The sequence below is a fragment of the Onychostoma macrolepis genome, chromosome 08 (assembly GCF_012432095.1).
Source record: "Onychostoma macrolepis isolate SWU-2019 chromosome 08, ASM1243209v1, whole genome shotgun sequence".
Taxonomy (NCBI): Eukaryota; Metazoa; Chordata; class Actinopteri; order Cypriniformes; family Cyprinidae; genus Onychostoma; species Onychostoma macrolepis.
Window position 1 is genome coordinate 1,582,990 of NC_081162.1, and position 27,458 is coordinate 1,610,447.

The following is a 27,458-nucleotide window of genomic DNA, read 5'->3' on the forward strand; positions in this document are numbered from 1 at the left end:
CGCAATAATAATGAACAGTTGAGAAAATTGTAGAGTTAAAAAATCCATTTTACTTCTCCCTTTTCTCTATTCTTTATAACAATATTTAAAATTTCAGTTTCATGTTTTGGTCGTAACATGATCTAGTGGTTTGCAGAGTTACGTTCGAGTTTCGATCAAAAGTGACTCGCACGTATCGTTGGGTGTTAACCCAGGGAAGCGCACACTCCGTCAAGGGTAGTGTTAGCTTGGTTCATAGGTGGAGAGTAGGTAAGGGGAATAAGGGTGGGCAAGGGATTCTGTCTCAAAGCTGAGTTCATTTCTAAGTGCATTCATTCTTCATGGTGTTCATTTTAGGGTTTTTATTTTATTTTATTCTGTTTGGTTCTTTTTTTGTTGTTTTAATTCTCTAAATATGATGTTCAAGTACCTTTCATTTAACACTCTCATATGGCAAACTCTTTGAGATATGTCAGCTGGAACTGTAAGGCTGTCAACAATCCTGTTAAGCGCAACCGAGTCGTAAACCATCTGAAGAGCTTAAGGGCAGACCTTGTTTTTTTGCAAGAAACACATATCCGTTCTGTTGACCACTTTAGATTAAAAAGGGATTGGGTTGGACAGGTTTTCCATTCAATATTTCACTCTAAATCTAGAGGTTGTGCAATTTTGGTGTATAAATCTGTTCCGTTTGTGGCCCAATTATGATGATCCTACTTTTATTTCCTCTTTTTTGTCATGTATTCCTAATATTCATTCACACCCGCTTATTTTAGCTGGGGACTTTGTGTTATGTCTCCTGTTCTTGATAGATCTTCCAAAAAGATCATAGCTCTATCAAAATGTGCCTCTGTTATCCACACATTCATGCAAAAGTATGGTATGTGTGATGCATTCCGCCATTTGCATCCATCTGAAAGGAAGTATTCTTTATTTCCCTCATGTTCACCAGACGTATTCTCGCATTGATTATTTCTTTTTGGACCATAAACTTTTTCCATACTTACAGGACTGTTCTTACCAAAGTATTGTAATTTCGGATCATGCACCAATTATATTAGATCTTCAGATTCCATATCAGTCACCTAAATTCTGTCAATGATGTCTTAATCCAGGTCTCCTATCTGACAAGGATTTTATTGAATTTATCTCTTCCAATATATCAAGCTTTATGGAGGTCAATACTACTCCAGGCATACCATACTCTACTATTTGGGAATGCCTGAAATGTTATTTGCATGGTCTAATATTTTCTTATTCATCCCGTAAAAATCAAGAGAAGAAAAGACATCTTAAAGAAATATCTAACTCCATAGCGCTTATTGACAGCCAGTATGCCTCGGATCCCTCTCCTGAACTTTTTGAAGAACGTCAGTTCTTACAGGCAGAATATGATATATTATCAACCGATGCGGCTGAAAAACTGATTCTGCGTGCTCAACATAGGGTTTACGAGCACAGTGAGAGGACAGGGAAGTAACTTGCCCGCCAGATTCGTGAGGCTGAAGCGTCTCAAATGATTCCCCAGCTAAGACTAGAAATCAGGAGCCATCACTGTAAACTATAAAGAAATAAATTCGGAATTTAAAGAATTTTATGTTAATTTATATTCCTCAGAATCCCCACCAGATGGTTTTGCAATGAACACTTTTCTTAATGGAATTGCCTTTTTAATATATTATATTCTTCCCAATCAAACAACCCAGAGGTGGTGCTGTCACTTGACGCAGAAAAGGATCTGCCAAATTTTCAAACCTATTATTGAGCAGCGAACATTAGGAATGTGTCATATTGGGTGCAGCAGGATCTACAATTAAAAAAGTCTCTGTGGGTACTGATGGAAGCTGCCGTGTGTATTCCAGCAACTTTATCATCCTTACTAAGTGTACCAGTTTCTTTTAAATACACTACTTTAATTTAAAAAAAAACCTAGTTGTTAAACATTCATTAAGGATTTGGTCTCAATTCCGTTTAGCGCCGGTTTTTTGTAATATTTCTTTTCCACCCTCTCTGATGGACGGGGCTTTTAACAACTGGAAGGAACATGGTTTAGCCACAGTTAGTCAGTTATACATAGCTAACAATTTTGCATCCTTTACACAACTTCGAGAGAAATTTGACTTACCCAGCTCTCATTTATTTAGATACTTTCAGATACGGAACTTTATTCGTAAGCGGCTTTCTAACTTTCCCTTTTTGCCAAATAAAAATATACTTGATGAGATTTTAGACCTATATACATCTTTGAAAGGGGTTATTTCTAAAATTGATACTATAATTAACACAAAACAATCCTCAATGCGCCCACTGAAGGCGGTCTGGGAGGAGGAATTGAATTTGATGCTTGGGGAGAATACCTGGGATCTAATTCTTGCCCGAATACACTCATCATCCATAAATGCTACACACACCCTCATTCAATTTAAGGTAGTGCACAGAGTTCATTGGTCTAGATCTAAATTAAACAAAATATATACGTTATTGCATTCTTTCTGGTTCTGTCCGAAACTGTTTGATTTCTGGAGGAAAGTCTTTAGATGCTTTTCTGTTATTTTTTCTTTACCATTGGACCCCAACCCCTTGACAGCATTGTTCGGCATTCTGCCAGAATCTGTCAGTTTAAACACATTACAGGCTGACAGTGTAGCCTTTGCATCTCTACTGGCTAGGCGACTTATTCTTGAATTGAATTGGAAGTCAGCAGCTCCTCCTCATCACCAACGGGTTTTTGACTTTTTACATGCTCTCAAGATGGAAGAGATTCGATTTGCAATAAAACAAAAGCCAAAACTTTTTTTGAAAGTCTGGAGCCCATTTCTGGAATATTTTAAGGAAACAACTATATCTTAATTTTATTTGTTTATTTTTATTTTCCCCTTTTTTATAACCTAAATATATATATTTTAAGTTAATTTTTCTCTTTCTTTCTTTTCTTTATATACTGTATTTGAATGTATAACTATGCACGACTGGTGTTTTCTTTTCTTTTTTTTCTTATCTGAATTAATGTGTGTTATAGATATGTAGATATGTGTATAATCTATATTATTTGTAAAATATTACAATATTTGCCTTAAACTTTTTGTCTGATCTAAGATTAAACAAATAAGAAAAAAAGAAAAAATCAAATCAAGAATTGAATCAAGAGCTTGCGAATCAGGACATCTGAATCGATACCCAGCCCTAATGCAGAATTTCTCTTCAGGACATGTAATGAAAGCTGGTAACAGTCTATTTGCTGCGAGACTGTAGTTCAACACAGAAATCACGCAGATGTATTAGACGTGAAGTGTAGTGCTGATGTATGTAGAAGAGGAAGACTGGGCGTGTAACCTGCTCGGCGTTGTTCGCTGCTCTCTGCTTTGGGCTCTCTCTGCTGGCGAGCAGGGCTGCGGCTGCGGCTGCGGCTGCGACTGCGGTGACGCGAGCGCCCTTTATCTGCATACTCATCTGCAGGAGCTCCTCTGTAATGAGACACAGGCCCTGAAACACAGTCAGCGGTGCATTAGTCCTGCAGAGCCTTAGGATTTTTTTTTTTGTTTGTTTTGGATTCCATTATTAATGGTTTAATTAAATGTAAATAATCAAAAAGAATATCTAATCAACTGAATTCATAAAACTTCAACAATTTAATAAAATGTTAACAATAGGGCCTGTGAAATGTTTTATTTTTCATAAATACGGTTATCTGTTTTAATCTTTCACATATTTATGATTTAATATAAATTTATTCCAAAAACATTGGCAATCAAATAAAGGCATAAGACATTAACAATTTAATTAGATGAAAATGTAGCTATTCTTCTATTTTTGGTAAATAGTGCCTGCACATCAGAAGTTTACGGTTTAAGTTGTGCAAATTCTCTAAACTATATTATTGTTATTATTACCTTGAGAAGTACATTCCACTATACAATAGTACATATATATTTATATAAATAGCATGCGATATTCTAGTGCATCTCGTCAGTAAAGCCGGTTCTGTGATCAGAAGTAAATCTCTATCACGTGCTTTCAGATGAAGCAGCATTTACTACACGGAGCCGTAGTTCACTGACAAGCTACGCAAAACCACATTCATAATCGCAGACGATATCATCGATGTTATACATCGATATTATGAAATCTTGCTGCGTTAATAAAGTTGTTTGTGTAGCTTCTCAGTGAATTACGGCTCTGTGTAGTAAATGTTGCTACATCTGAAAGCGTGTGAAAATACCACATTTAATAACTGTGAGATGATGTGGCTTCTCACACAGAATAAGGCACAATATTTCATAGCATTCTAAGCAGTGATAAAGGCATTGCATTATTATATACTTTATTACAATGAAAATGATAATAATAAGAACTCAGATAAACCACATTGTCGTAGTTGTGTGTTTATTAGTCACGCTGAATCAATGAAAGCAGTTCAATCTTGTTTATTCAGCTGGTGCTATAGGGATCTGCTGGGTTTCTTCTGCGGGGTGTATTTGGAGTGTCTCTGGCCTTCAGACGGAGATTTACTACTGATCACAGAACCCTGCTTCACTGACAACATACGCATGACTATCACAGCTTCTGCCTAATCACGACTGTGATTTCATTTCAATTTCTCGTTCAGCCCTATACATAAATATTAGTGCTGTCAATCGATTAAAATTTTTTAAAAAATCGTGTTAATCACAGTCGCGGCACTGTGATTAATCATGATCAATCGCAAATTTAAAACACTAGGATTTACCTGTAAATGTGTTGAAAAAGAAATGCATGACAAACTAGTTTAAGGAAACAGAAACTTTCACACTTCCGCCAGGTATGAGACATAATCCTTATTATTCTTTTATCATTATTCTTTTGTTTTTATTCAGCCATTATCAGCCTTTAAACTGGCAATAAAACGTTTACCAAGCCACATCGCTTCAATCCCAGTATACATTTACCCAACTATTATCAAAAGTATTTCTAAATGCAACAAAACATTTCTTGGGACCTTACATGAAGTATTATGACAAAATGCATTATGAAGAAGAATTGGACCTGTTCTGCAGCTGCATTAGAGCTAACATTAGCATCATGCTACATTAGACAATTTATGAGATTAATAGTACACTTTTACTCCGAACTCACTTCAAATCACCATCGAGTGTTTGTAATAACTTCCTTTTGCAATCACATGTGAAATTTGGTCGTTTAGTGTTGTTAAAATATGATATTTATAGCCTTTTATATCGCTGCACAAATTAGCATTTCAGATGTACACATTCAACTCAAGAAAATCACATACAGACCATATCCTATTGTCATTGTGTTTATTATCTTATATAATCTACAGTGGCTGTTGTCATGTTTATTTCTGCTGTAAAAGCCTTAACATGTATGCTCTGCTGAAACTCACGTTGTTTGTGATGCTACAACCGCCTCTCCGTTCTTAAGTTGCCAGGGATACATTCCAAGTATAATACACATTAGTAAAAAGGATCTTTTTAATTTTTATTTGTCTATATACACTTTGGGCGGCCGCGGTACATTATAGAAATAGCCCAATAAACCGCAACCCACAAGTTGCGGTCAAACCTTATCAAAACAATTAATTTGTGTTAAAAAAATATTAACGTGTTAATTTAAATTTTTTTGATTAAATCGCATGCGTTAACGTTGACACCCCTAATATATATACACACACATATACATTTGCAAATTTTTACAAATTTTGGGTACAGAAACAAAGAGTTAATTGGTTAACTTTATTAAATAGATACAGTCAAACCAAAATTTATTCAGACACCTTCAGCATTTCCCACATTATCACAGTTTTCCTGTAATAATGCAGGGAAACACTCGTTATAAGTCTCCTAACTGATATTTTCAGAAATAGAAGTCACGTTTTTCTTTTCATCTGAAACATGCTGAGATTTACATTCCAAAGGGACTCATGTAATGCAGAAACACTCATGAAGCAAACAAAACACGCCCAACGCACGCACGTATTTGTACTGGTGCAGAATGAGAGGGACAAGTACAGTACAGCCTAGCGCATTTCAGACTCCTAGTTTCACTCTCGCCAGAAAGTCGTGTATGCTTAAGGTTGAAAATAAATTATGTTCATAGTGAATGCCCCTATACATTGTCTTATATTTACGATTTAGTTTTAATCCAAATGATGCGTGTGCTAAGTGAACCAACATTAATAAAGATCACACAACAGAAGTGCGCTCTCTCTCTCTCTCCCTCTTGTTAAGTAACTTGTGCATTGTTTCACTTGTTTTTGATATATCCGACCGAACTACAAACTTTCCAGTGATGTCTGTGAGAAAGGGATATTCACTCGACAAGCTCGCGCATCTGTGCCGCCGCGCTCCATCCACTCAGCACTTTGCTTATCAGCTCACGCACATCAGCTATACAGGCGTTAATACTGAATGTTTAACATTATATTCATTGCATGAATATTCTTCGTAGACATCCTTAATCTCTAATAACTCTGATTCTCTCATTCTGCTGTTGCGTTTCTTTGTCTGAATATGGCACTTATCACATGCTGTGTGGTATCGGCGTTTGGTATCGGGGCATTTTAACGAATAAGAGTACAGGAGCTCAGTATCGGGCCCGGTGCATCCCAAATAAATAAATAAATATATATATATATATATGATTTCTGTCATGATTTCTTGAAGTTACACTGAACTTTTATTTTGGGGGGTACATATTCTCTGCTGTTGACGTACCGTCCCTGCGGAGGTCTCTGTCTTTGTGGTGCTCCGCTGCTCTCCTGTCTCTCTCCTTCAGCTCGCGCTGCTCTCTCTGCTCTTTCTGCTGCTGCTCACGGAGCTTGCGCTCTCTTTCCCGCTGACGCTCCAGCTGCTCCAGTCGATCCCTGCGGATTTCACATGAACACACAGGAGTCAGGACCAGCCGTGATCCTGTCATCAGGCTAAAGGCCAGAGACCTACACGTGCATGAAACCAGACGCTTTACACCACCACTGACTGACAAATCAGCAAAACAAGCTTTCTGACTTTAAACGTTCAACAGTCTGACGGCAACAACGTCCTTCAACTGATGACAACCAAAATCTTGCATCATATGAAATGCACATACCATAAATAAACACACACATTGTAATTCAAAAGATTGTGAAAGAAGTCTCTTTTGATCAAGTCTGCATTTATTTGATCAAAAACTTTTCTATGTGAATATCTGTTAAATCGTAATTTATTTCTGTGATCAAATCAGTATTTTCAGCATCATAACTCCAGTCTTCAGTGTCACATGACCCTTCAGAAATTATATGCTGATTTGCTGCTCCAGAAACATTTCTGATTATCAATGTTGAAAACAGTTGTGCTGCCCAATATTTTTTGTAGAAACTGTGATATTGTATTTTTCAGGATTCACAGATGAATAGAAGTTAAAAGGAACAGCATTTATTTGAAAAATAAATTCTCACATTATAAATGTCTGTACTGTCACTTTTGATGAGTTTAATACTTCCTTGCTGAATAAAAGTATTTAAAATTTGTAGTTTACTTATTACTAGAGCCCAACCGATATATCGTTCTGCCGATTTTATCGGCCGATATGAGCCTAATGCAGATATATCGGTATCGGCGAATATGCTGCTGAATATGAACACTTTTTTTTTCAGGACATATAGACCTTTTTCTGGAGTAAACGATAAGCACCACCATTACTCAGATGACATGCTTCTAAATGGTGTAATTATTTAGTTTGCTCCATAGTTTGCTATTGGCAACCCAGGTCACTGTAGTGTAGAGATGCATGGATGAGCTCGAACTTCACCAGAGTCCGCTGCTTCAAATTATCCACCCACCTCCCACCCACACCTATATTTGATCCTCATATTACAATGATTAGAAATCTTTGTTCTCTTTCATCATCTCGTCTTTGAGATCCATCTATGGGAAGGGCATCCGTGCCTGACATCTGCAGAAGCATCCAACTGCACCAAGTCTGGCTCGACAGACAGGAGTGTGTGCCCAATGGCAGGTAAGGGGCTGCCCCTTACCAGATCGCATAAAAGCCCCAGCACGCGCTACCTTTCCTCAGTTGACATTCACTTCTCGCGACCTCTGGAATTTTCACAGCTTGTTGGTTTTTGACATTCACTACTGTCTACAGGAAGACACATCTTGCATCAGCCTCCACCAGACATGTCTGTCACTTTGCCAGGTTTGCGGTTATATTCTGCAAGCTACCCACGCTTGTATTTATTGCTAGGCTACCCGCCTCTTACCTCGCCTTTTTCTCACTCCACTGTCCGATCTCATGGCTCTTTCGAAATCGAATCCAGCTACCCCGGTGTACAAACAGAAGTAGACCTGCCCGGCCGCGTGCAGCGCCCTCATTGCCGCTAGGGATCCCCATCCCTTTTGAGTTGTTAACTTCTCGACAGCTCGGACGACGAGGAGGCCATCCCGTCATCTGTAGCCCCGCAGGCTCCCGCTGCTCTGCCGCAGTCGGTCCTTTTTTGAGTTTTGTGAGCGGCGGCTGCTCGCCTCAAAATCGAATGGCCAGCATCTCAGAATGCGTCGGAGCAGGAACGGGAAGAGTACGACGGAAAACTTTTTTTCTCCTTTGTTCCAAACCTCCTTTGTTTCTCCAAAACGAACATAAGAAGCAACATCTCCGGCACCTCACGTGAAAAATAGTTTCCCGAAAATGCATGTGAACTCAAGTCAGAAAGCTCTAATACACATCCAACAAATCTTTGCAGTAACGCGAGCGTGCCATTTTCACATTCTGACTTAAAAGCACAGAGCATCCGAGGAGTGCGTGAATGCAGAAATTACACTCGCTCTGACTGCAGCAGGTAGCCCTCCATTAACTAGCTAAGCTAAACATTCTTAAATGAAAATGCCTAAAGCTAAAATTCTTATATTCACGTTTTTAAACCTGTTGTCCAACAAAACAGAACATTATAACCTTTTTAGTCCACAACACCAGTTAAATGCTTCCTTTAGTGATCTGATGTAGCTTCTTGTCACAGAATGAGGCAGAAAATATGTTCCATAGGCTACTAATACATCGATTGGCAATGGATTATAAATATACTTAATTATTATGAAAATACCAGAGATGGCTTGAATAACACAGATAAACTTTACATTGTCGTAGTCGAGTGTTTATTGTATTTTGTTTTATCATTCAAAACGTTTATATCTTGTTTACTCAGTTACATACATAGCAATGCATTTGTCCATATTGGGGATTTCCTGGAGCTTCATGAGTTCTGCTACTTCTGTGACTGGATGTGTGGATTTTTTGTGCGAGGGCGCCCTCTGGCATCCAGTATGAATAAAAAAGACATGTGTTTAGTGCTAATGGCCAATCCAATTATTAATTGGTAATTTTTATTTATTTTTAATTATTTGTAAGTATCGGTTCAGGCACCGGTACCATTTTAAAAGTATCGATTTGGTATCGAAAAAAAAAACGATACCCAACCCTAGTCACAGTGACGCGCTCGTGCACAGCAGTGCTGCGTCATTGAAGGAATGCAGAGTTCTACACTCAGGGGACCCCCCTCGGGCCATCAAGTTGCGGAAAGTGGTAACGACCACTTGTCGAGGGGGAACCCACTCTATGGAGAATGGCGCCTGCACCCTCAGATAGTGGGCCTGCTGTGGAAGAGGTTCGGTCAGGCAGGCGTCGATCTCTTCGCCTCACGCGAAAATGCCCACTGTTCTATGTACAGAGATCATCCCTCTTCTGTATGCCCAGCCGTGGCCCTCCCATTACGCACAGACCTCCTGTCCCAAGTGAAGGGGGAAATCTACCATCCTCACCCGGACAGGGTGGCCCTCTGGGCATGGCCCGTGAGAGGGCTAACTTAAGCACATTGGGTCTCCCTCACGTGTTGTTGCTACTATTCAAAATGCTAGAGCCTCTTCGACACACTCCCTTTATGACTGTAAGTGGCGTGTGTTTGAGGAGTGGTGTGAGGGGCGGCAGCTGATATATCAGTGCTCAGTCGCTGGCATTTTGGGTTTTTTACAAGACCTTAATCGATGCTGGGAAATCTTTCTCCAAGGTTAAGGTTTAAGGTTTATTTAGCGGCTATCACTGCATGTCACATTGGGTTTGACGGCACCACGGTGGGGCAACATCCCCTTATTCGTAGATTTATGAAAGGTGCCTGCTGTTCTCTTCCAGTCACTAAAAGGGTGGTTCCAGAATGGGACCTCTCCATGGTGCTGGAGGCCTTGTCTCAATGGCCTTTTGAGCCCCTGGGAGAAATCTCTCTTAAGCTTCTGCCTTTCAAGACAGCTCTACTCCTGGCCTTGGCTTCCGCCAAACGTGTCAGTGATTTGCACGCACTCTCTGTTCATCCCTCGTGCACTAAATTCTCTCAGTGGAGAAAAGGCCTTTCTCAGGCCTAATCCTGCCTTTATGCCTAAATGCTTCCCAGCTTTCACTTGTGTGGTGCTTGAGCTTTCCGCTTTTCACCCTCCTCCTTTTTCCTCTGCGGAGGATCAGAAGCTGAATGCTTTATGTCCTGTTCGTGCCCTGCTGTTGTGTTGACAGGACCAGCCCTTTCAGAAGACATGACCAGCTCTTCAAAATTTCACAGAATCTGTCATATTTGTGATGAATAAATAAAAAACAGGTCAGTACATGTCAGGTCAGGACCCCCTGGGGTCGAAGCCCGCACCAGTGCGGTCTGTCTTGTATTTTCTTTATGACCGCGAAAATGAGTTTTGATCGTTCAGATAAGAATAAGGTATCGTTTGAAACTGCAAAGGGTCTACTTTTATTTCTGTGTAGTCATAATAACAACAACACAATGTGCTTTTCTAAAATAAAGAAAATAAACAGGGTGCGGTCTGTCACCTCTCTTCACAGACACGTAAATGAAACAACACGAATCTCCGCAAATGCTCGCCTCAAATACATGAGAAATATATGCATAGAATATATGCATAGAAAGCTTAAAATGTCTACTTTTAAATGAAGTAAGTCACGTCCAAAACATATTCTCTGTTAAAGTAATGCGATGTCCAGTTTTCCCCATCTCAACTCATATCTAATGCGGTCACACCCACGCACCGATCACAACTTTTCAGATTCAAACATCCACGTCAGGCGCGCGATTGTAAACACCCACGTTGCCTCCGCATAAAGTCCTTCAGAGCACATAAACAATATACACTATGGAAATGCCAGGTAGCCTATGTGATGTTCATTTATATATTTCAACATGACACACTACCAGTCAAAAGTTCTTGAAAAGTAAGATTCATGTTTTTGTAAAGAATTCTCTTCTGCTCACCAAGCCTGCATTTATTTGATCCAAAATGCATAAAGTTGTATTTGCTAAAGCAGTAATATTGTCAAATATTTTTACTATTTAAAATAACTGCTTTCCGTTTGAATATACTTTATTCCTGTGATCAAAGCTAAATTTTCAGCATCATTACTCCAGTCTTACTCCAAGTGTAACAATATACACTATACCATTCAAAAGCTTGGAGTCAGTATATATAGAAATTAAAACTTTTATTTAGCACACAAGTGATGATAAAGACATTTATCAAGTTGCAAACGATGCTGTTTTTCTGAACTTTCTATTCACCAAAAAAAAAAAAAAACCTGAACAATTCTTCTCGGCTCTTTCTGGAGTAATTATGCTAAAAAGTCAGCTTTGATTGTTCCTAATAAACTGTTTAACTGCACTCGCAAGTGAATCTCAAGCTATTTTGCCAAGTTATCTTTTGGCGCTAATACTGTCAAAACACACAAGGTTTACATATAGGCTCAGCTGGTTATGTCTAAAATGAAAGTAAACAGTTGAGAGAAAAACGGATGCGTGCCTGTATATTAGATGCGTGCAGGTCTTAAAGGGACAGTAGGCCTATTAAACATGCAGCCAACTGTCATTAAAAGAATAGATCACCCTAAAATTAAATTTCTGTCATTATTTACTCACTGTCACATTGTCCCAAACCTGTATTAATGTATTTCTTGTGCTGAACACAAATGATGATATTTTGAAGAATGTGGGTAACCAAAAAGTTGCTAGTCCACAATTTGATAGTAGGGGGGGGGGGAAATAATATGGAAGTCATTGTGGACCAGCAACTGTTTGGTCTTCCACCTTCCTCAAAATAGCATTTATGTTCAGAAGAAGAAAGAAACTCACTCAGGTTTAAAACAACTTTTGAGTAAGTAAATGGTGGTATAAAAATAACACTATGACAGAACTGACAGACAGATGACAATTTTTATTTTTGGGTGAAATATTCCTTTAACTTAATAAAACAACAAAACACAAAGAGAAAAATCACTCACTGGTCTTCACTGAAGAAATTTAATACAGTTGCTTTAGTAATCAGTCTATATAGTGTTTTGTTTTTATATTTGTTCATTCAATTTCTTGAATGCTCCTGCTAAATACACCTATTGTACCTGAAAATAAAGCAGTTTGTTTTATTTGTATATTATGTGTAGTTGTAATGTGTATCTTTGTTCTTATTTTTAATAGCAAAGATAAAATGATGACAAAGATTTTTATCTTCGCCCACTTTGACCTAAATATCTGCATTTTTTTTTATTGTTACTTTGAAAGGCTTTTTCTTTATAATAAGGAAACTAGTTTGGCTGTAGTGCTTCGACAACTTACAAAATAGTAAAACTAACATGAAAAAGAATCGTGATAAAATAGTAAATAGTGATATTTATATATTAATATAATAATCGTGATATTATATTTCTTCCATATCACCACCCCTACTGCTAACATATTATTGTAGCCCAGTTTGTGCTGATTACAGTGTCATTAGACTTTAGCCATTTATATGTTTATAAGCAACTGAAAAAAGCAGAAATGTCAGGGCATGTCAAAACTTCTCCAGGCCCCCAAAACACCCTCAGACCCCAGAGGGTTAAATCAAATTGTGATATAGACTAGTGTCTGTGAATATTAAACTGCAAAAAGACTACTTAAATACAAATCCTCATGTTCTGCTTGTTCATTTGATTACCAGAAAATACACAACACAGAATTTGTGAAAAAAATGTTATTAATTATTCATTTTAGATTAATTACTTTATTTATAAAATTTTTTGGAAAAGCTGTGCCTCCTGCATAAACCTGCCCCTGTTGGATTGGCAGTAGCTTGTTGCCCTACACAGTTACCTTGTTTATTTTCTATACTTTAAGTTTTTAATACTCTAATCCAGTGGTTTTCAAACTTGTTCCTGGGGACCCACAGCTCTGCACATTTTGCATGTCTCCCTAATTTACACACCTGATTCAGATCATCAGCTCATTAGGAAAGAGCTCCATGAACTCAAATGAGTGTGTCAGATAAGGGAGACATGTAAAATATGCAGAGCAGTGGGTCCCGAGGAACAGGATTGAAAATCACTGCTCTAATCAGCAGGGGCACGGACAAATATGGATGCTTTATGCAAATGTATATTTTTTATTATTGAAACCATAGTCAACATAGAGCATGAAGAGTAGACATGTTTCATAGACGTTTTTTCAAAGAACTTGTTCATGTCTATTACACACATGAAAAAATAAATACCAGGTTCCCATTACTTCTCTTTCTTTGCACTGAGCAATTTACTTACACAAACATTTTTGCAGGACAGGGCAGCTCACTTCTTCTGAAAATGCAAAATGTACATTTATTATTTATTATTACATTTGTTTGCCTCTCTGTGCCCACATACTGTATTTTGATGCAGCTAAATTCTCAATAAAACTGTTTTCATTGGTATATTTTACTGTTTCTGTTGTCAGACAACGGGATGAATATGAAATAGTGACTGAAACGCAACCCATTAAGACTACACAACCAGCTCTCCCTTCCAAGATGTTAATCTGCACAAAAATCCTGATAATCGAGCCGTTGTCTGATAAAATCAAAAACACATAAGAAAGACAATAGCTGTGCTGTGATTTTGGCTATACTTGCATGTAAAATTAGAGAAGCAACATAATATCTGTGTTTAACTGAAAGGGCTGCTCCTCTCCGCCGCTCGCTGAACAGAGCAGACGCACAGAGAGAGAGAGGTGTGCGCGCACGCTGGGACAGCATATATACATATTCTTTTGATGTATATGCTGTATTTTGTATACAGTACCAGTCAAAAGTTTGGACACACGAATGGGAAGTGGCTCCAAACTTTTGACTGGGGCTGTACTATAAAATACACAAAGAATATCGGCCGATAAATCGATATCTAACTTTTTTTACTCCCCAATATCGGTTTTGCCCCCCCCCCCCAAAAAAAACATATCGGTCGGGCTCTACTTATTACATTTATTTTTAATAAAAGCATTAATTCCTCCACCCTCTCTTTAATTAGTGTGTCACAACTTCCACAAAAATATTAAGCAGCAAAACCTAATTAATGATTTTGATAATTATTTTTCACAGCATCAATGTTTTTACTTTATTTTTGATCAAATAAAGGCTGTGGGGGTGTGTGTGTGTGTGTGTGTGTGTGTGTGTGGCTGGGTATTGATTCAGATGTCCCGATTCGATTCCAATTCTCAAGCTCTCGATTCGATTCTCGATTTTTTTATTACATTCAGTGAACATTTTTAATACTAAAACAATAAAAGCTATTGATATTTCTAAAAAATGAACAGTAAACATCAGTTTACAAATGGTGAATTAATAAAAAGAAATTAAGATCCACAGGCCTGTATTTTAAACCTATTCTTTTTTTTTGTATAGGATCCTTTCTTAAACAATAATAGGGCCCTATAAAAGGTTCTTCTTAATTTTTCTGGTAATCAGATAAAGGCATAAAATATTAATTTATCCTAATCAAATGAAAATTAAACCCTTTTATTTTTTGACAAACAAAGTGCTGCACAACAGAGGTTTACTGTTAAAATTCAAAAGAAAACAAATGGGATTATTGCTTTAAAAATAAAGATTTATTAATATTTATTATTAGTAGTAGTAGTAGTAGTAGTAGTAGTAGTAGCATTGAGTCTTAAGACTGCTCTTAACGTTAAACTAAACTTATTTTGACAGGTTGCCGTGAGGAACTTGCAGCTGCTGTGATGACGGTAGTTTTCTCAAATTAAACTGTAAAATGCTAATGAAATTACTCTCAGCAGTGTGTTAATATCATCATATAGTGAGACGGCAGAAGATGAAAACACTGCGAGCGCGCTTTAGTATGTGTGTGGTAAACAAAACAGTGTGTCGCGCCATTCATTCATTCATTCATTGCGGAAATCATGGCGCCTTATGCGTGATATCAAATGCTTCCACAGATTTATAGTATTACTATAGCTTTCACCTGAGCATTACGAATCACGCGTATGGCTTTGTTCTTGGTTCTCATCAACAGTATCTCCGCAATAAGCACTGAATGAATGGTAAATAAGGCTGATATCTAGTGGAGAAGACTAATGATAAGAATCACATTAATCAGATCTTGTTTTAAATGGGTGCTGAAATAAATACCGGAAAAGATCGATCCGCAGCTTTTGAGAATCGATATCAAATCGGAAAAAAAGAAAGAAAAAGAAAACGATTAATCGAAAAATCATTTTTTTTTGCCCAGCCCTGTGAGTGTGTGTGTGTGTGAGAGAGTGAGTGAGTGAGTGAGTGAGTATCAGTGAGTGAGTGAGTGAGTGAGTGAGTGTGTGTGTGTGTGTGTATCAGTGTGCGCGTTTTTGTGAAAAGTCAGGACATAGATGTGTATAATAACAAAGGTATGGCAGGTATTACAAGTTGAAGGTGGCATCTCAGGACATTGACCCATGTCCCCACTTTTCAAAACGCTTATAAATCACTCAGAATGAGGTTTTTTTGGGGAAAGTTGAAATGCACAGTCTCCTGTAAGGGGTAGGTTTAGGTGTAGGGTTGGTGTAGGACAATAGCACATACAGTAAGTACAGTATAAAAACCATTACGCCTATGGAATGTCCCCACTTTTCACAAAAACGAACATGTGTGAGTGTGTGTGCGTATCAGTGAGTGTGAGTGAGTGAGAGAGAGAGAGAGAGAGACTGTGTGTGTATCAGTGTGTGTGTGTATATCAGTGAGTGTGTGTGTGTGTGCGCGTTCTTGTGAAAAGTCAGGACATAGATGTGTATAATGACGAGGGTATGGCAGGTATTACAAGGTGAAGCTGACTTTTCAGGACATTGACCCATGTCCCCACTTTTCAAAACGCTTATAAATCACACAGAGTGAGGTTTTGGTCTCCTGTAAGGGGTAGGTTTAGGTGTAGGGTTGGTGTAGGGCAATAGCACATACAGTAAGTACAGTATAAAAACCATTATGCCTATGGGATGTCCCCACTTTTCACAAAAAATGAGAGAGTATGTGAGAGAGTGTGTGTGTGTGTGTGTGTGAGAGAGAGAGTGACCTCTCTCGGCGGGAGTGAGCTCTGGCTTGATCCCTCCTCCGTTTCTCACGTTCGTAATCTTGTCGAGATTTACTGTCCTCCCGCCAGGGTCTCTTCCTTCTCTCGTCTTCTCGCTCCTCTTTGTCTTTTGTGCGCACGTGTTTCCCAGCTGTAAACACAACATCAGACAAACACAATTGACCACCTGCAAAGCTCCAAACAAAAAACTGTAGTGATAATTCAGACGCTTCGTGTCCTGACTTTAATGAACTGAATGTCTCTTTCTAACCAAGCTCAAAAGGTCAAGCAGATTTACTTATAATTTCATTGTATAAGCATATGCAATGACAATAATAAAGATCTAAGATCTAATTCATAAACAGTTCATCAATGAAAATCTTTAAATGAACATTTCCAGCATTAGTGCTTAGGGTCAGTGCTGAAAATCCTAGATTCATTGATATTGGCATCCATTTTTTAAACCTCGCAAATGTTTGATTTTCTGGGATGTATTTTATACTGCCATTGCAAATTTAACTGATTTGTTATTATAATAATGTTATCTAATTGGTGGCAGGTTTGTCTGGATAAGGTGCAGACCTCCTTCTGCAGAATGGCTCCTGTGCCTCCTCTTGTCCTTCCTCTTCTCCTCTTTTCTGTGGTAGGATTTGTCTTTTCTTGTCATCTGCTGCGGGGGTTTGATGGCCAGAGACTCGTCCTCCTCTCCTCTGCAGAAACACATTCAAACAGACACAGAACAGAGTTACAGCAGCCGTTATTAACGTTCCCATGCTGCACACTAGCATTCAACCTCTCACAAACACGACAGTAACCTGTCTTCAGTCGAGTCTTCCCGTGTGTAGGGTGAATTCCTTATTGTTATTTCCATCCTGTGGTCTCGTAGCTCTCCTTCCTCCGGAGTGTCCCGTTTGGACTCCCGATCATCCGTCTGCCAGAAACAAATCATTCGACACAGAGAAAGACCATTTAAAGTGCAACAGATCCATCATTACAGTGGACATTAGCAACCCTTCACTCCTACGGAGCACTGCGAATTATGCAATCCATCTCCCTACTCTCTCAATAATAGCACATTTAGATGCAACAGCAAAAATGTATGCGGTTAGCGGTAAATATTTTACTATAAACTTCAAATATATTGTTGGCATACTCATAATCAATCAGTCAACTGCCTGAACACATTGCCATGCGATGAGTATAATAGGACCCTATGATTTCCGTGATGTGGAAAACACAGACAGAATCGTGGAATCCAGTCAATAAAAGTGGAATCTACCGTATAACGTGGAACGTCACCGAATGTGTCAAATTCTGAATGAATTGATCAGAAGTAGGTCATTACACAAGTCAAATCGCGATATGGACTAGTATCTGTAAAGATCAAGCTGCAAAAATACCATTTAAATATGAATCCTGCATGTTCTGCGTGTCTCTGTGTGAATGAATGGCGCAGACGCGAGGTTTTGTTTACTACACACATACTGAAGCGTGTGCCGCTCACGGTGTTTTCAGCGTCTGTCGTCTCACTAAATGAGGACATAAACACATGAACATCCCCAGAACTGCTCTGAGAGCGTTTTACCGCTTAATTTGAGCAAAACTAGCATCATATCACACACAGAAATGTAAAGGTATTCATGGCAACCCGTCAAAATAAGTCCACTTTAACTTTAAGACATTGTACCAGAAATATATTACTATTATTTAGCAGAATGTACTTAATGCTACTACTAATAAAATGAAACTAGAGAATAAATCACACAACATTTCTTCCATGTTTTAATTTTAATAGTAAATCCCCTTTGTTTGCCAAAAAAAAAAAAAAGTCTGCGTAATTTTCAATTAAAAGATAAATAAAATGAATGTGTTATGCCTTCATTTGATAACCAGAAACATTTCATAAGGCTATTTTAAGAATAAATTTGAATACTTATGCATTCAAATAAAACACAGAATTTAACAACAATAAAACATATGGTAAGTAAAAATTTAATTTCATAGAGCCCTAAACATGTACTTTTTGTTAAACCTTTAATAAATTGATGTGAAAAGTTTCAAGATTTTAATTAATTAGACATGCTTTTTCATTAATACAATTTTATTTAACCATTAAAAACAAGTCGAGAAAAATTAAAACAAAATGGAATCCAGAAAAATTAAAATGGAAAACGAAGTTTGGAAAAAAATCTAAATGGAATTTGGGGAAAAGAGCCCAACGTTCCAGCCATGCAAGAAAACCAAGTCGTCTTTAGATAATGTTGTTAAATAGAGAAAAACATTTCACATTTAAATAACTTCTAGCCTATGCCTTGGAACAATAAAGTCTTAAAAGCAGCCAATACTAATTCCCGAAGTTATCTTTATGCCATATGTATGTAAATTCTTGGGGGGGCGGCATTTAAAACTGTATCATTTTAAGAGAGGTTGATGATACTTTAAATGTATTAATGTAAGTTACTACATCAATTCACAAGTGGTACAATTTGCTCAGGCCAATGGTTTGAGTGTATTTGTGACTTTTTCTTTTTTTGTATGACATTAAAACTCTTTTCAGAATTAACATGTACATAATACATTTAAGGCTACATAAGATTAATCAAAACAAACGTGTTTGTGTCTTAGAACCTTAGGCCTATTCACTTTATTATTCCCGTAAGAGCGAGCGCAGCCATTTGTAAGTTTAATGTATCTGGCTCCCGGTGTCATTCACATCCAGCTGTATGTAGCTGTACTAAACCGCTCGTTTAGCTGCTTGATACTGCAAACTGGTGTGCCTTACCATGTTATTTTAACGTATTCTCTTAATTATGAACACACTGGTTTATAGTGCAAAACAGTTTCACCGTTTACTGCACGTTGTTATTCTTCTCTACGCCGGCTAATGAACCAGAAGTCTCACACATTCACAGGAAACAGCGCTGAAAAATAAGGTGGATACAGCTTTTAATGCAGGCACTGAAATGACATTCACTATGTGTTACAGTGCAAATATTTTGAGTGTCTCTTTTCCTATAAAAACCACCATTGTCTCTTATTTTCCTTTAGTTGGCAAGCCTAGTTAATGTCTAACACGAAGTGTGCTGCTTGTATAAGTTGGATATGGTTTATGACTCAAGGGCTGGAAATGAGGGGGACGGGACGGGGACGGAAAGGTTTATTTGGAAATTAAAGGATTTCTATATTTTATCCACTCAAAAGACTATGAATGCGATCCCAGTTCTGCACATAAACCTGGCGCGATATATTTGTGGCTATGGTTCCCTGCACAATGCCTCTTTTGTGATTGGCCATAATACCTGCAGACCGTAGCCAATAGAAACTCTTCTCTCACAGCGCAGATCGTGAAAGCAGACTGCGGTTTTGTCATTCATTATAACACAGTGTGTAGTGTAGAGAGCTGCATTCATTAAAACTGAAGTTTGTGAGATCGCGATGAACTAAAGGGAGTTTGCAAATGTGAAATTATATTTGTACGACAGTTTTATACATTTTTGATTTTATACAAAAGTTAATATTAAGTGACTTACATTTTAGGAACACTATTGTCTGATTGTGCTCCATTTCATCAGCTGATCCGCTGCGCATCTCCAAACAAACGCAGCGCTGTTTCGTTTTATGAATGAATCTTTGCTTTTGAACAAATCTAGTGAGTCAATGATTCAATGACCCGTTCATAAAGAGAGTCACTTGCTTCGTTCCTCAATGAATCAGCCGTTTGAATGAATCGAGTGACTGAACGATTCAGTGACAAAGCAGTGACTTGCTGCCACCTACTGCCGAGTCATTTCAATCATTTAATGTGTCTATATTTAAAACATTAATTTCATAACATTGTTATTATGAAATGCATTAATACCACCTCTGAGACTCGTCAAAAAGTCTGTAAATAGCCTATTCCTTCATGCCATATTTGTGCTTTTCTGTGCCGTGCAGCGATTTCATTTGACTGGTTACTTATTCTTCCTGACTGTATCTTATTATTTCAATTGAATTTATTGTTTAATTAAAATTTTCGACAAAAGTTTATAAATCTACATTTTTTGGGACACACATTTAATGAAGCTAGAGGCATTACAAAGGTGAAAAAAGACCTTTACCGAGTCAAATAATGCCTTTGGGAAGGTTAATTTCTGTCATTGATCAGAAGGTGCTCCTCATTTATGAATTTTTTTGCGTAGAGACCTTAAGGTGTTAATGTTACCTTTTAAAAACTAATTGAATGTTACCTAATAAAAACTGTAGATCATTGTGATAAATGATGTGCGTGTTCTAATGTGTTGGGCTCTCCCTCGTTGGATATATACAGGAGGAACACAGAGTGGTGTGTCGATGTGTGAGATGCTGTGCTTGTGACACCAGCTCACGGCTGTCTGTCACGGTGCTCGTTTTTGGGACATGGCCGACAACAAAAACTAAACTATCAGAATTGCAGGTGCCTGTCTTAATATCCAAGAAGGTTTAGAGAAAATATGAATGAAATGTAATGTTATTATAGATTATAAGGGTCTTACGTTCTTGGAGCGTTTAGGGTCACTCTTCTCTTCCAGCTCTCGTCTGCGCTTCTTCTCTTGTAAGATCTCGTCTAATGTCTTAACTTTCCAGGTTTCCTTTTCGTCCCCCATCAGCTCCAAATCACCTCCCACTGCAAAACACAGGCATATATCAGCCACTGCTTCACAGAAACGCCGAGAAACCGTTACTTCTGCTTAATGTTCCGTCATCCAAGATGTAAAAATGAGTCTGAAATCTGAACGTTAAGCGCTGTTTTGAGTGTGTTTCGCTCACATGAAGTTTAACCGTGTAAGATAGTACTGAAACGACACGTACGCACATCTATTAAACCTCTCACTAGCGCGCGCTTATAAACGGATACTAAAACTATTATTATTGATAATCAGTCTTTTACTCACCTGTGATGTGTTCGGCGCGTTTTCACAACACCGGAAGAATAATTCACTTCCTCCTTCCGCATAATCACATCCGGGTCAGGAGGTTTGAAGACGTCGCACCGCCACCTTCCGGCGCTCGCGCGCAGAACAGAAATAACAGAGCTGTGATGAATGCTGTACTACAGTTGAATTCCTTTGTTAGTCATAATAAAATTTTGGGAAAACCGGGTGTAATTTATTCTTAATGACATTTATCCATCTAACAAGTTTTTGCATGAAAGCTTTAACCGGGAGAGCAATGCATGGGTTCTGTGAGAATAGAGCATGTGTTGAGAACCTGTCCAGAATCTCTGGCTTGACTTTCAAGACTGGCTTCATTCCAAACATATCCCAGCACACCCTTTGACCTAAACTAAAGATAAGAACCTAGACTTTTTGATAAATAACTTCATTATTTTGTGCAAACACGATATGTAATACAGCTATTGCATATTATTCATACAATAGCAATGCATTATCAATAGTTTATTGATTGTCCATAATTCCTCTTTTTCATCTTTTAAAGTCTTGCAGTCGTGAGGTAATTCACACAGCATTAGTCCACTGCATTTACAAAAATCATTCCAGGTTTATAAATGGTTTGCTTCAAATACTGACGAACACATAGAAGTTTTATTGGAATTACGTTATTTAACCACATGAGTTTCATTTTTGTAATTTAATTAGTTTTTATGTTTTCATTAAACTCTGAAACAGTTCCTTTATGAACCCGTTTGAGAAACCTTGACGTAACAATGTTTAATGCACTTCATGTTAATTACAACAAATGTAATATAGGCTATTTTCTTACTCTTTTTAAAAAAAAAAATAGGAATATGGTACAAGTTTATCATATTTAAATCGATGTGATAAACAAGTTAGGTCAAAAGTCATCAGATAGTAGTCTAAAATATGTAATGTAATGGATTACGTCACTAACTACAATTTTTATCATGTAATTTGGAATCAGTAACGGACTACAATTCGCGAGTAATCTACCCAGATCAACATACAATATACAGTGTGTGCAGAATTATTAGGCAAGCTGATATTCTGGTCATATTTTTTTTCCAAGAACATTTTACCAATTCCAAACCGCATCAATCTTAATAACTACTATTGATTTTGTATTTAATAATTTATAAGTGATATATAATTGTCCATGAAGGCTGATAGTCAGAAACTTCTTATTTCAGGTGTGCAGAATTATTAGGCAGGTTTTCTTTTACAGATAAAATGAGCCAAAAAAGAGATTGAACTCAAGAATAAAAGTTAAAACAATTATTAAATGCCCATGAGAAGGATGCAATACTAATGCAATAATAGAATTAGCAAAGTTAAGGCATGACCACTGGGCAGCGAAATGCTCATAGGGTCAGCAAGGTCAGAAAAAACAGGTGGAGAGGAAAAGACACGTTAACTGCAAAAGAATTAAGAATTAAGGTGAAGAATTAGGTGAGAAACCATCAGGAACCATTTAGTCTCCAGCACCATCATTTTCCAGAACTGCAACCTTCCTGAGTCTCCAGAAGAGCAAGGTGTCAGGTTCTCAGAGACTTTGCTTGGGTAAAAAATTCTTTAAAATGGCCCTCACTTAATAAGAATAACATGCTGAAGTGTTGTGAAATACATGAAGACTGATTTTGTATAGGCTTTATGGACAGATAAGTTGAGAGTGACTCTTGAAGGACCAGCATCACATCCTCTTGACCACTGTTTGAAGAATTTATCTTCCAGAATCTGGCAGTAAGTTTTAGGAGCACAAGAGTGTTGTCGTTATTATTATTTATAACTTATGTGTTTTTTGCCAACTCATAGAGACTTATATAAATTTATGGAGTTATTTTTGACCAGATGTTCCTCAGCAGTTAAAAAAATAAAAACAATGAATCAAAAATCAGTCACAATAGCTTACAGCAGCCCTGTCATCCAGATCACGATCATGCCTTTCCAAAATATATACATTTGAATAAGATGATTTTTTACAGCTACACACATATAAGCACAAATCTTGCACTGTATACATTTAATAAAGAAATGCAAAAGTCATACAAATCAAAATGTTACTAATGCACAAATAAAGACCCAATTATACAGACAATTCCCATTAGTGGTTATTGTACAAACATACATCGTTTTATATATCACATACACAACCCACCACAGCTGATAATAATTTTTTTTTTTTTTTTTTTAAATTGCAAAAATGTTCTGTCAGCAGATTCATCAAATCTGTGTCTGTCACATCATTTAAACAACGCTCAGAGAATCCAAACAGACTATAAAGAAAACAAATGGAAAAACATGTGAAGATATTGAGTAAAGAGAAAATAAAAACACAGCGAAACTTCAAGTCATTTGATAATCTGGACATAATCGGAAATTCCAGATCCAACATAAGTGAGACGATGAGCAACAGTGAAAGAAGAGAAACAAACCTGTCAGTTTTACAGTAAATCATCATCACAGGCTGCAGTCACTGCGTGTGGAATGAACCGAGTCAGAAAACACACAGAAACTAGATCAGGACTGGCGCTCTTGCAAAATATACTTATAAAATGCCATAATTTTTTATGTTGCACGAAGTCTAATTTAGGATGTTTTTAACATTGACATTAACAATGACATTATTCTCACAGAATCAATAATGCAAAAATAATGGTTCTTAAAACAATCTCTTAATGCAAACTATAATGGTATTATTTTGGGTAAAGTATGAGCTGGATGTTCGCTGCTGAGAGTCACTCGCTCTCTCAAACAGGATTTCTGATGTCTACATGTAGTCCACAGAATATTGCAGTTTTCACTAAGCAGAATTATAGGGTCCCAAAAACCACAGTTACGTAAGGCATGATTCGCTGTCGATCCACCGAGCTCTCAGCAGAAGGCTTTTATTGTGAAAGTCTGACGACAGCATCAGTGCAGGACTGAGTCCGGCTCGTTGTTATTTGGCGGAGGTGACGTCTCCGTCTTGGATGATGGGTTTCTGCTGGGACTCGGCTGACTGCTCGAGAGCGTGCTGGACCAGAGAGTCTCTCTGCATCTGCTTGGCTTTGTTGTAGAGCAGGACTCCCAGGAACACCATGACGGTCCCGACGGCGGACACCAGCGTGATGGGGTTACTGAACACGATGATGCTCAGCCAGATGGACAGAGCGTGCTTCACCGTGCTCGCCACACTGACGACGACAAAACACCATCAGCACAGCACCACAATCACAGAAACACTCAGGACTAGAACACAGTACTCTCAATGGAAACATCTAGGGAGCAGAAAATGAGTTGTTACACCACTTCCAACTGATCTCCATTACTTTTAAACTCGTTTGTGTCCCTGCAGCACAGAAGCAGTCATAAGCAGCTCAGGTATATTTGTAGCAAGATCCAACAATACATTGTATGGGTCAAAATTATACATTTTTCTTTTATGCCAAAAATCATTAGGATATTAAGATCATGTTCCATGAAGATATTTTGTAAGTTTCCTACCGTAAATATATAAAAACTTCATTTTTGATTAGTAATATGCATTGCTAAGAATTCATTTGAACAACTTTAAAGGTGATTTTCTCAATATTTAGATTTTTTTGCACCCTCAGATTCCAGATTTTCAAATAGTTGTGTCTCAGACAAATATTGTCCGATCATAACAAACCATACATCAATGGAAAGATTGTTTATTATTTATTCAGCTTTCAGATGATGTATAAATCTCGATTTCAAAAAATTGACACTTAAGACTGGTTTTGTGGTCCAGGGTCACATTTATGCATCATCTGAAATCTGAATAAATCATCTTTCCATTGATGTATGGTTTGTTAGGATCTGACAATATTTGTCTGAGATACAACTATTTGTAAATCTGGAATCTGAGGGTGCAAAAAAATCTAAATATTGAGAAAATCTCCTTTAAAGTTGTTCAAATGAAGTTCTTAGCAATGCATATTACTAATCAAAAATGAAGCTTTGATATATTTACGGTAGGAAACTTACAAAATATCTTCATGGAACATGATCTTTACTTAATATACTAATGATTTTTGGCATAAAATGGATAATTTTGTCAACAACAATGTATTGCTTATGACTGCTTTTGTGCTGCAGGGTCACATTTTACAAAACATGGCTCATGGCTTGAATCTGGTCCCAAACCCTAGAATACGGAAATGTGTTTGTGGTGTTTAACGCCAGTCCAGCTTCTGTGGCTATTTTCATGGCGAGAAATATTATGGCTAAATTATATCATGTTTTTATAGTTTATTTTTGCTAAAAACTCAAACTGTATTTGGCTGAACTCTGTTAAAAACGAGTTAAAACCAGCACAATCTAATAAAGCATGCTTCATGTTTATTAAAGTTTATTCATTGTATAAAGATGATCGCACTGCTTTTCCTCGGTTTCCAAAGATACTTAATCAAGAAACATTCACTTGAGACGCAACGAGATAAGAAGGCTTGTTTATAAGCGAGTTTATGATTAAAACAAGAACAAAAATCAGCTTAATTCAAAGGGGTAACGAGTCTTGGTTAACACTATAGATTAGGGAACACATCTTCACTATGAAGTCACAATGAACTCCTGATTTGCTGCTTATTGACAGCAAGGCAGTTGTTGTAGCAGTTATGATTAGGTATGAGGAAGTGTTAAGGGATCTAGAATATGGCCATGCATTAATATGTGCTTTATAAATACTAACAGCCAATATACTAGTGATATGCATGCTAATAAAAACTAGTTAATAGTGAATAGTGTTCCCTAATCATCACATTGATAGATAGGCTACATGTTCTTGTTTTAAGCAGAAACATAATGTTCAGTTTCTCAGAAAACAGGACTTCATATCTTCATTGTGAATCTCCAGTAAATGTTTAGATATTTGTTTTGGAAAACAAGACAAAAATACAGAGGTAGATATGACTTAACATTTCATGCCATGACTATGAATTTCTGAGACTTTCTGCTCCAATTTAAGAGCTTAAGTTATGCAAGACTCGCAGAAACCCAGATATTCATCTGATATTTGGTTATTTCATATTTGGGTTCATATTACAAAACCTGATAAAGGGCATGTCAAGGTCATATTTCACCACAAAAAAGGCCTAGATGAAGTACAGCGCTGGCCAAAAACACCACAACACTAGTATCTTCAGCAGATAAAAGATGGTTTAAGTCAGTTATTTCTATCTTCTGCTGGAGTGTGTCCGGAGGAAATATCAGATTACATTTACAAACATTCATTTAGCCATTAATTGAAGAACAGAACAAACTGAGACTAAATCCAGAAGAACTGTGTCTCTGCTTCAAGAAAGCTCCTGCGAAGCTCCTGAGAAACTCTGCTCGAGTGCAGCGAGGACAAAACCTGCTTTAAACACAAAGCATGCTCACAACAAATGCTGATTTCATTTAGTTCATAGAAGTTAAGAAAATCTATTTTTGACAGCATCCTCATTTTACAGCATTTTTACACAAGTGCCTAAAACTGTTAACAGCGCTGTAGCTCTGCAGGAGGTTTCTTGAAGCAGAGACACAGTTCTTCTGGATTTAGTCTCAGTTTGTTCTGTTTCTTCATGTCACTCAGACAGACTGAAGATGATCAGATCTCAAAGATATCACTGGATTATTACAATTAATGGCTAATGTTTGTAAATGTAAACTGATATTTCCTCCTGACACACTCCAGCAGAAGATAGAAATAACTGACTTAAACCATCTTTTATCTGCTGAAGACACTAGTGCGGTGTTGTTTTTGGCCAGCGCTGTGTGATGAGGTTGGCACCTGAAGGTGACGGGGGAGATGCGGCCCATGAGAGCGTAGGCCGTGACGCTCTGCAGGTGGAAGAGCACGCCGTCGAACAGCAGCAGCAGCACGATGTCTTGAGAAAGTCTGAAGGAGCGCTCGCTCTTCCCCATCAGCGGCAGGTCCTGAGACAGACACAGCGTCAGGCCTATTCTCATCCGCTTAGCATACACTCACGATCAGTGTTGGGGAGAAACTAGTTGTTACACTACTAGTAGTTACAAAAATACATGTAACTGTAATCTGTTGCTGAGAATAATTACAGTTACTTATAAAAATGTTTGATTTCAGTATCATAGCTACTAAACTATGTCTTGTTATGGTTTTAAATCTGCATTTAACCTCAGAACGATCTCAAAGTAAGAAGCGGTGCTAAAGTCTGATTTTGAGGTGGCTGTGCT

At 37.6% G+C, this 27,458-nt stretch overlaps 2 protein-coding genes across 9 annotated transcripts in view; both read right to left on the reverse strand.

Annotated features, from left to right (window-relative positions):
* Positions 1 to 21,376, reverse strand: part of cdk11b (cyclin dependent kinase 11B) — a 45,011-nt gene extending 23,635 nt beyond the window's left edge. The window contains exons 1-8 of one of the 7 annotated variants that reach the window (XM_058784331.1): positions 21,243 to 21,376; positions 20,844 to 20,974; positions 17,145 to 17,260; positions 16,912 to 17,039; positions 16,333 to 16,480; positions 13,564 to 13,599; positions 6,690 to 6,838; positions 3,313 to 3,462 (exon numbers count right to left, since the gene is read on the reverse strand). In XM_058784331.1, the coding sequence (XP_058640314.1) occupies positions 3,313 to 3,462; positions 6,690 to 6,838; positions 13,564 to 13,599; positions 16,333 to 16,480; positions 16,912 to 17,039; positions 17,145 to 17,260; positions 20,844 to 20,954 (838 nt within the window). In that variant the 5' untranslated portion in view covers positions 20,955 to 20,974; positions 21,243 to 21,376. The other 6 variants (XM_058784332.1, XM_058784337.1, XM_058784330.1 and 3 more) reach the window with 6 other exon arrangements.
* A 1,893-nt stretch (positions 21,377 to 23,269) lies between these two features.
* The window catches only part of si:ch73-236j9.2 (solute carrier family 35 member E2A), a 12,580-nt gene continuing 8,391 nt past the window's right edge, over positions 23,270 to 27,458 (reverse strand). Inside the window, exons 8-9 of one of the 2 annotated variants that reach the window (XM_058785625.1) lie at positions 27,037 to 27,182; positions 23,270 to 24,439 (exon numbers count right to left, since the gene is read on the reverse strand). In XM_058785625.1, the coding sequence (XP_058641608.1) occupies positions 24,205 to 24,439; positions 27,037 to 27,182 (381 nt within the window). In that variant the 3' untranslated portion in view covers positions 23,270 to 24,204. Of the gene's footprint in view, positions 24,524 to 27,036; positions 27,183 to 27,458 lie in introns of both variants that reach the window. The other variant, XM_058785626.1, reaches the window with a different exon arrangement.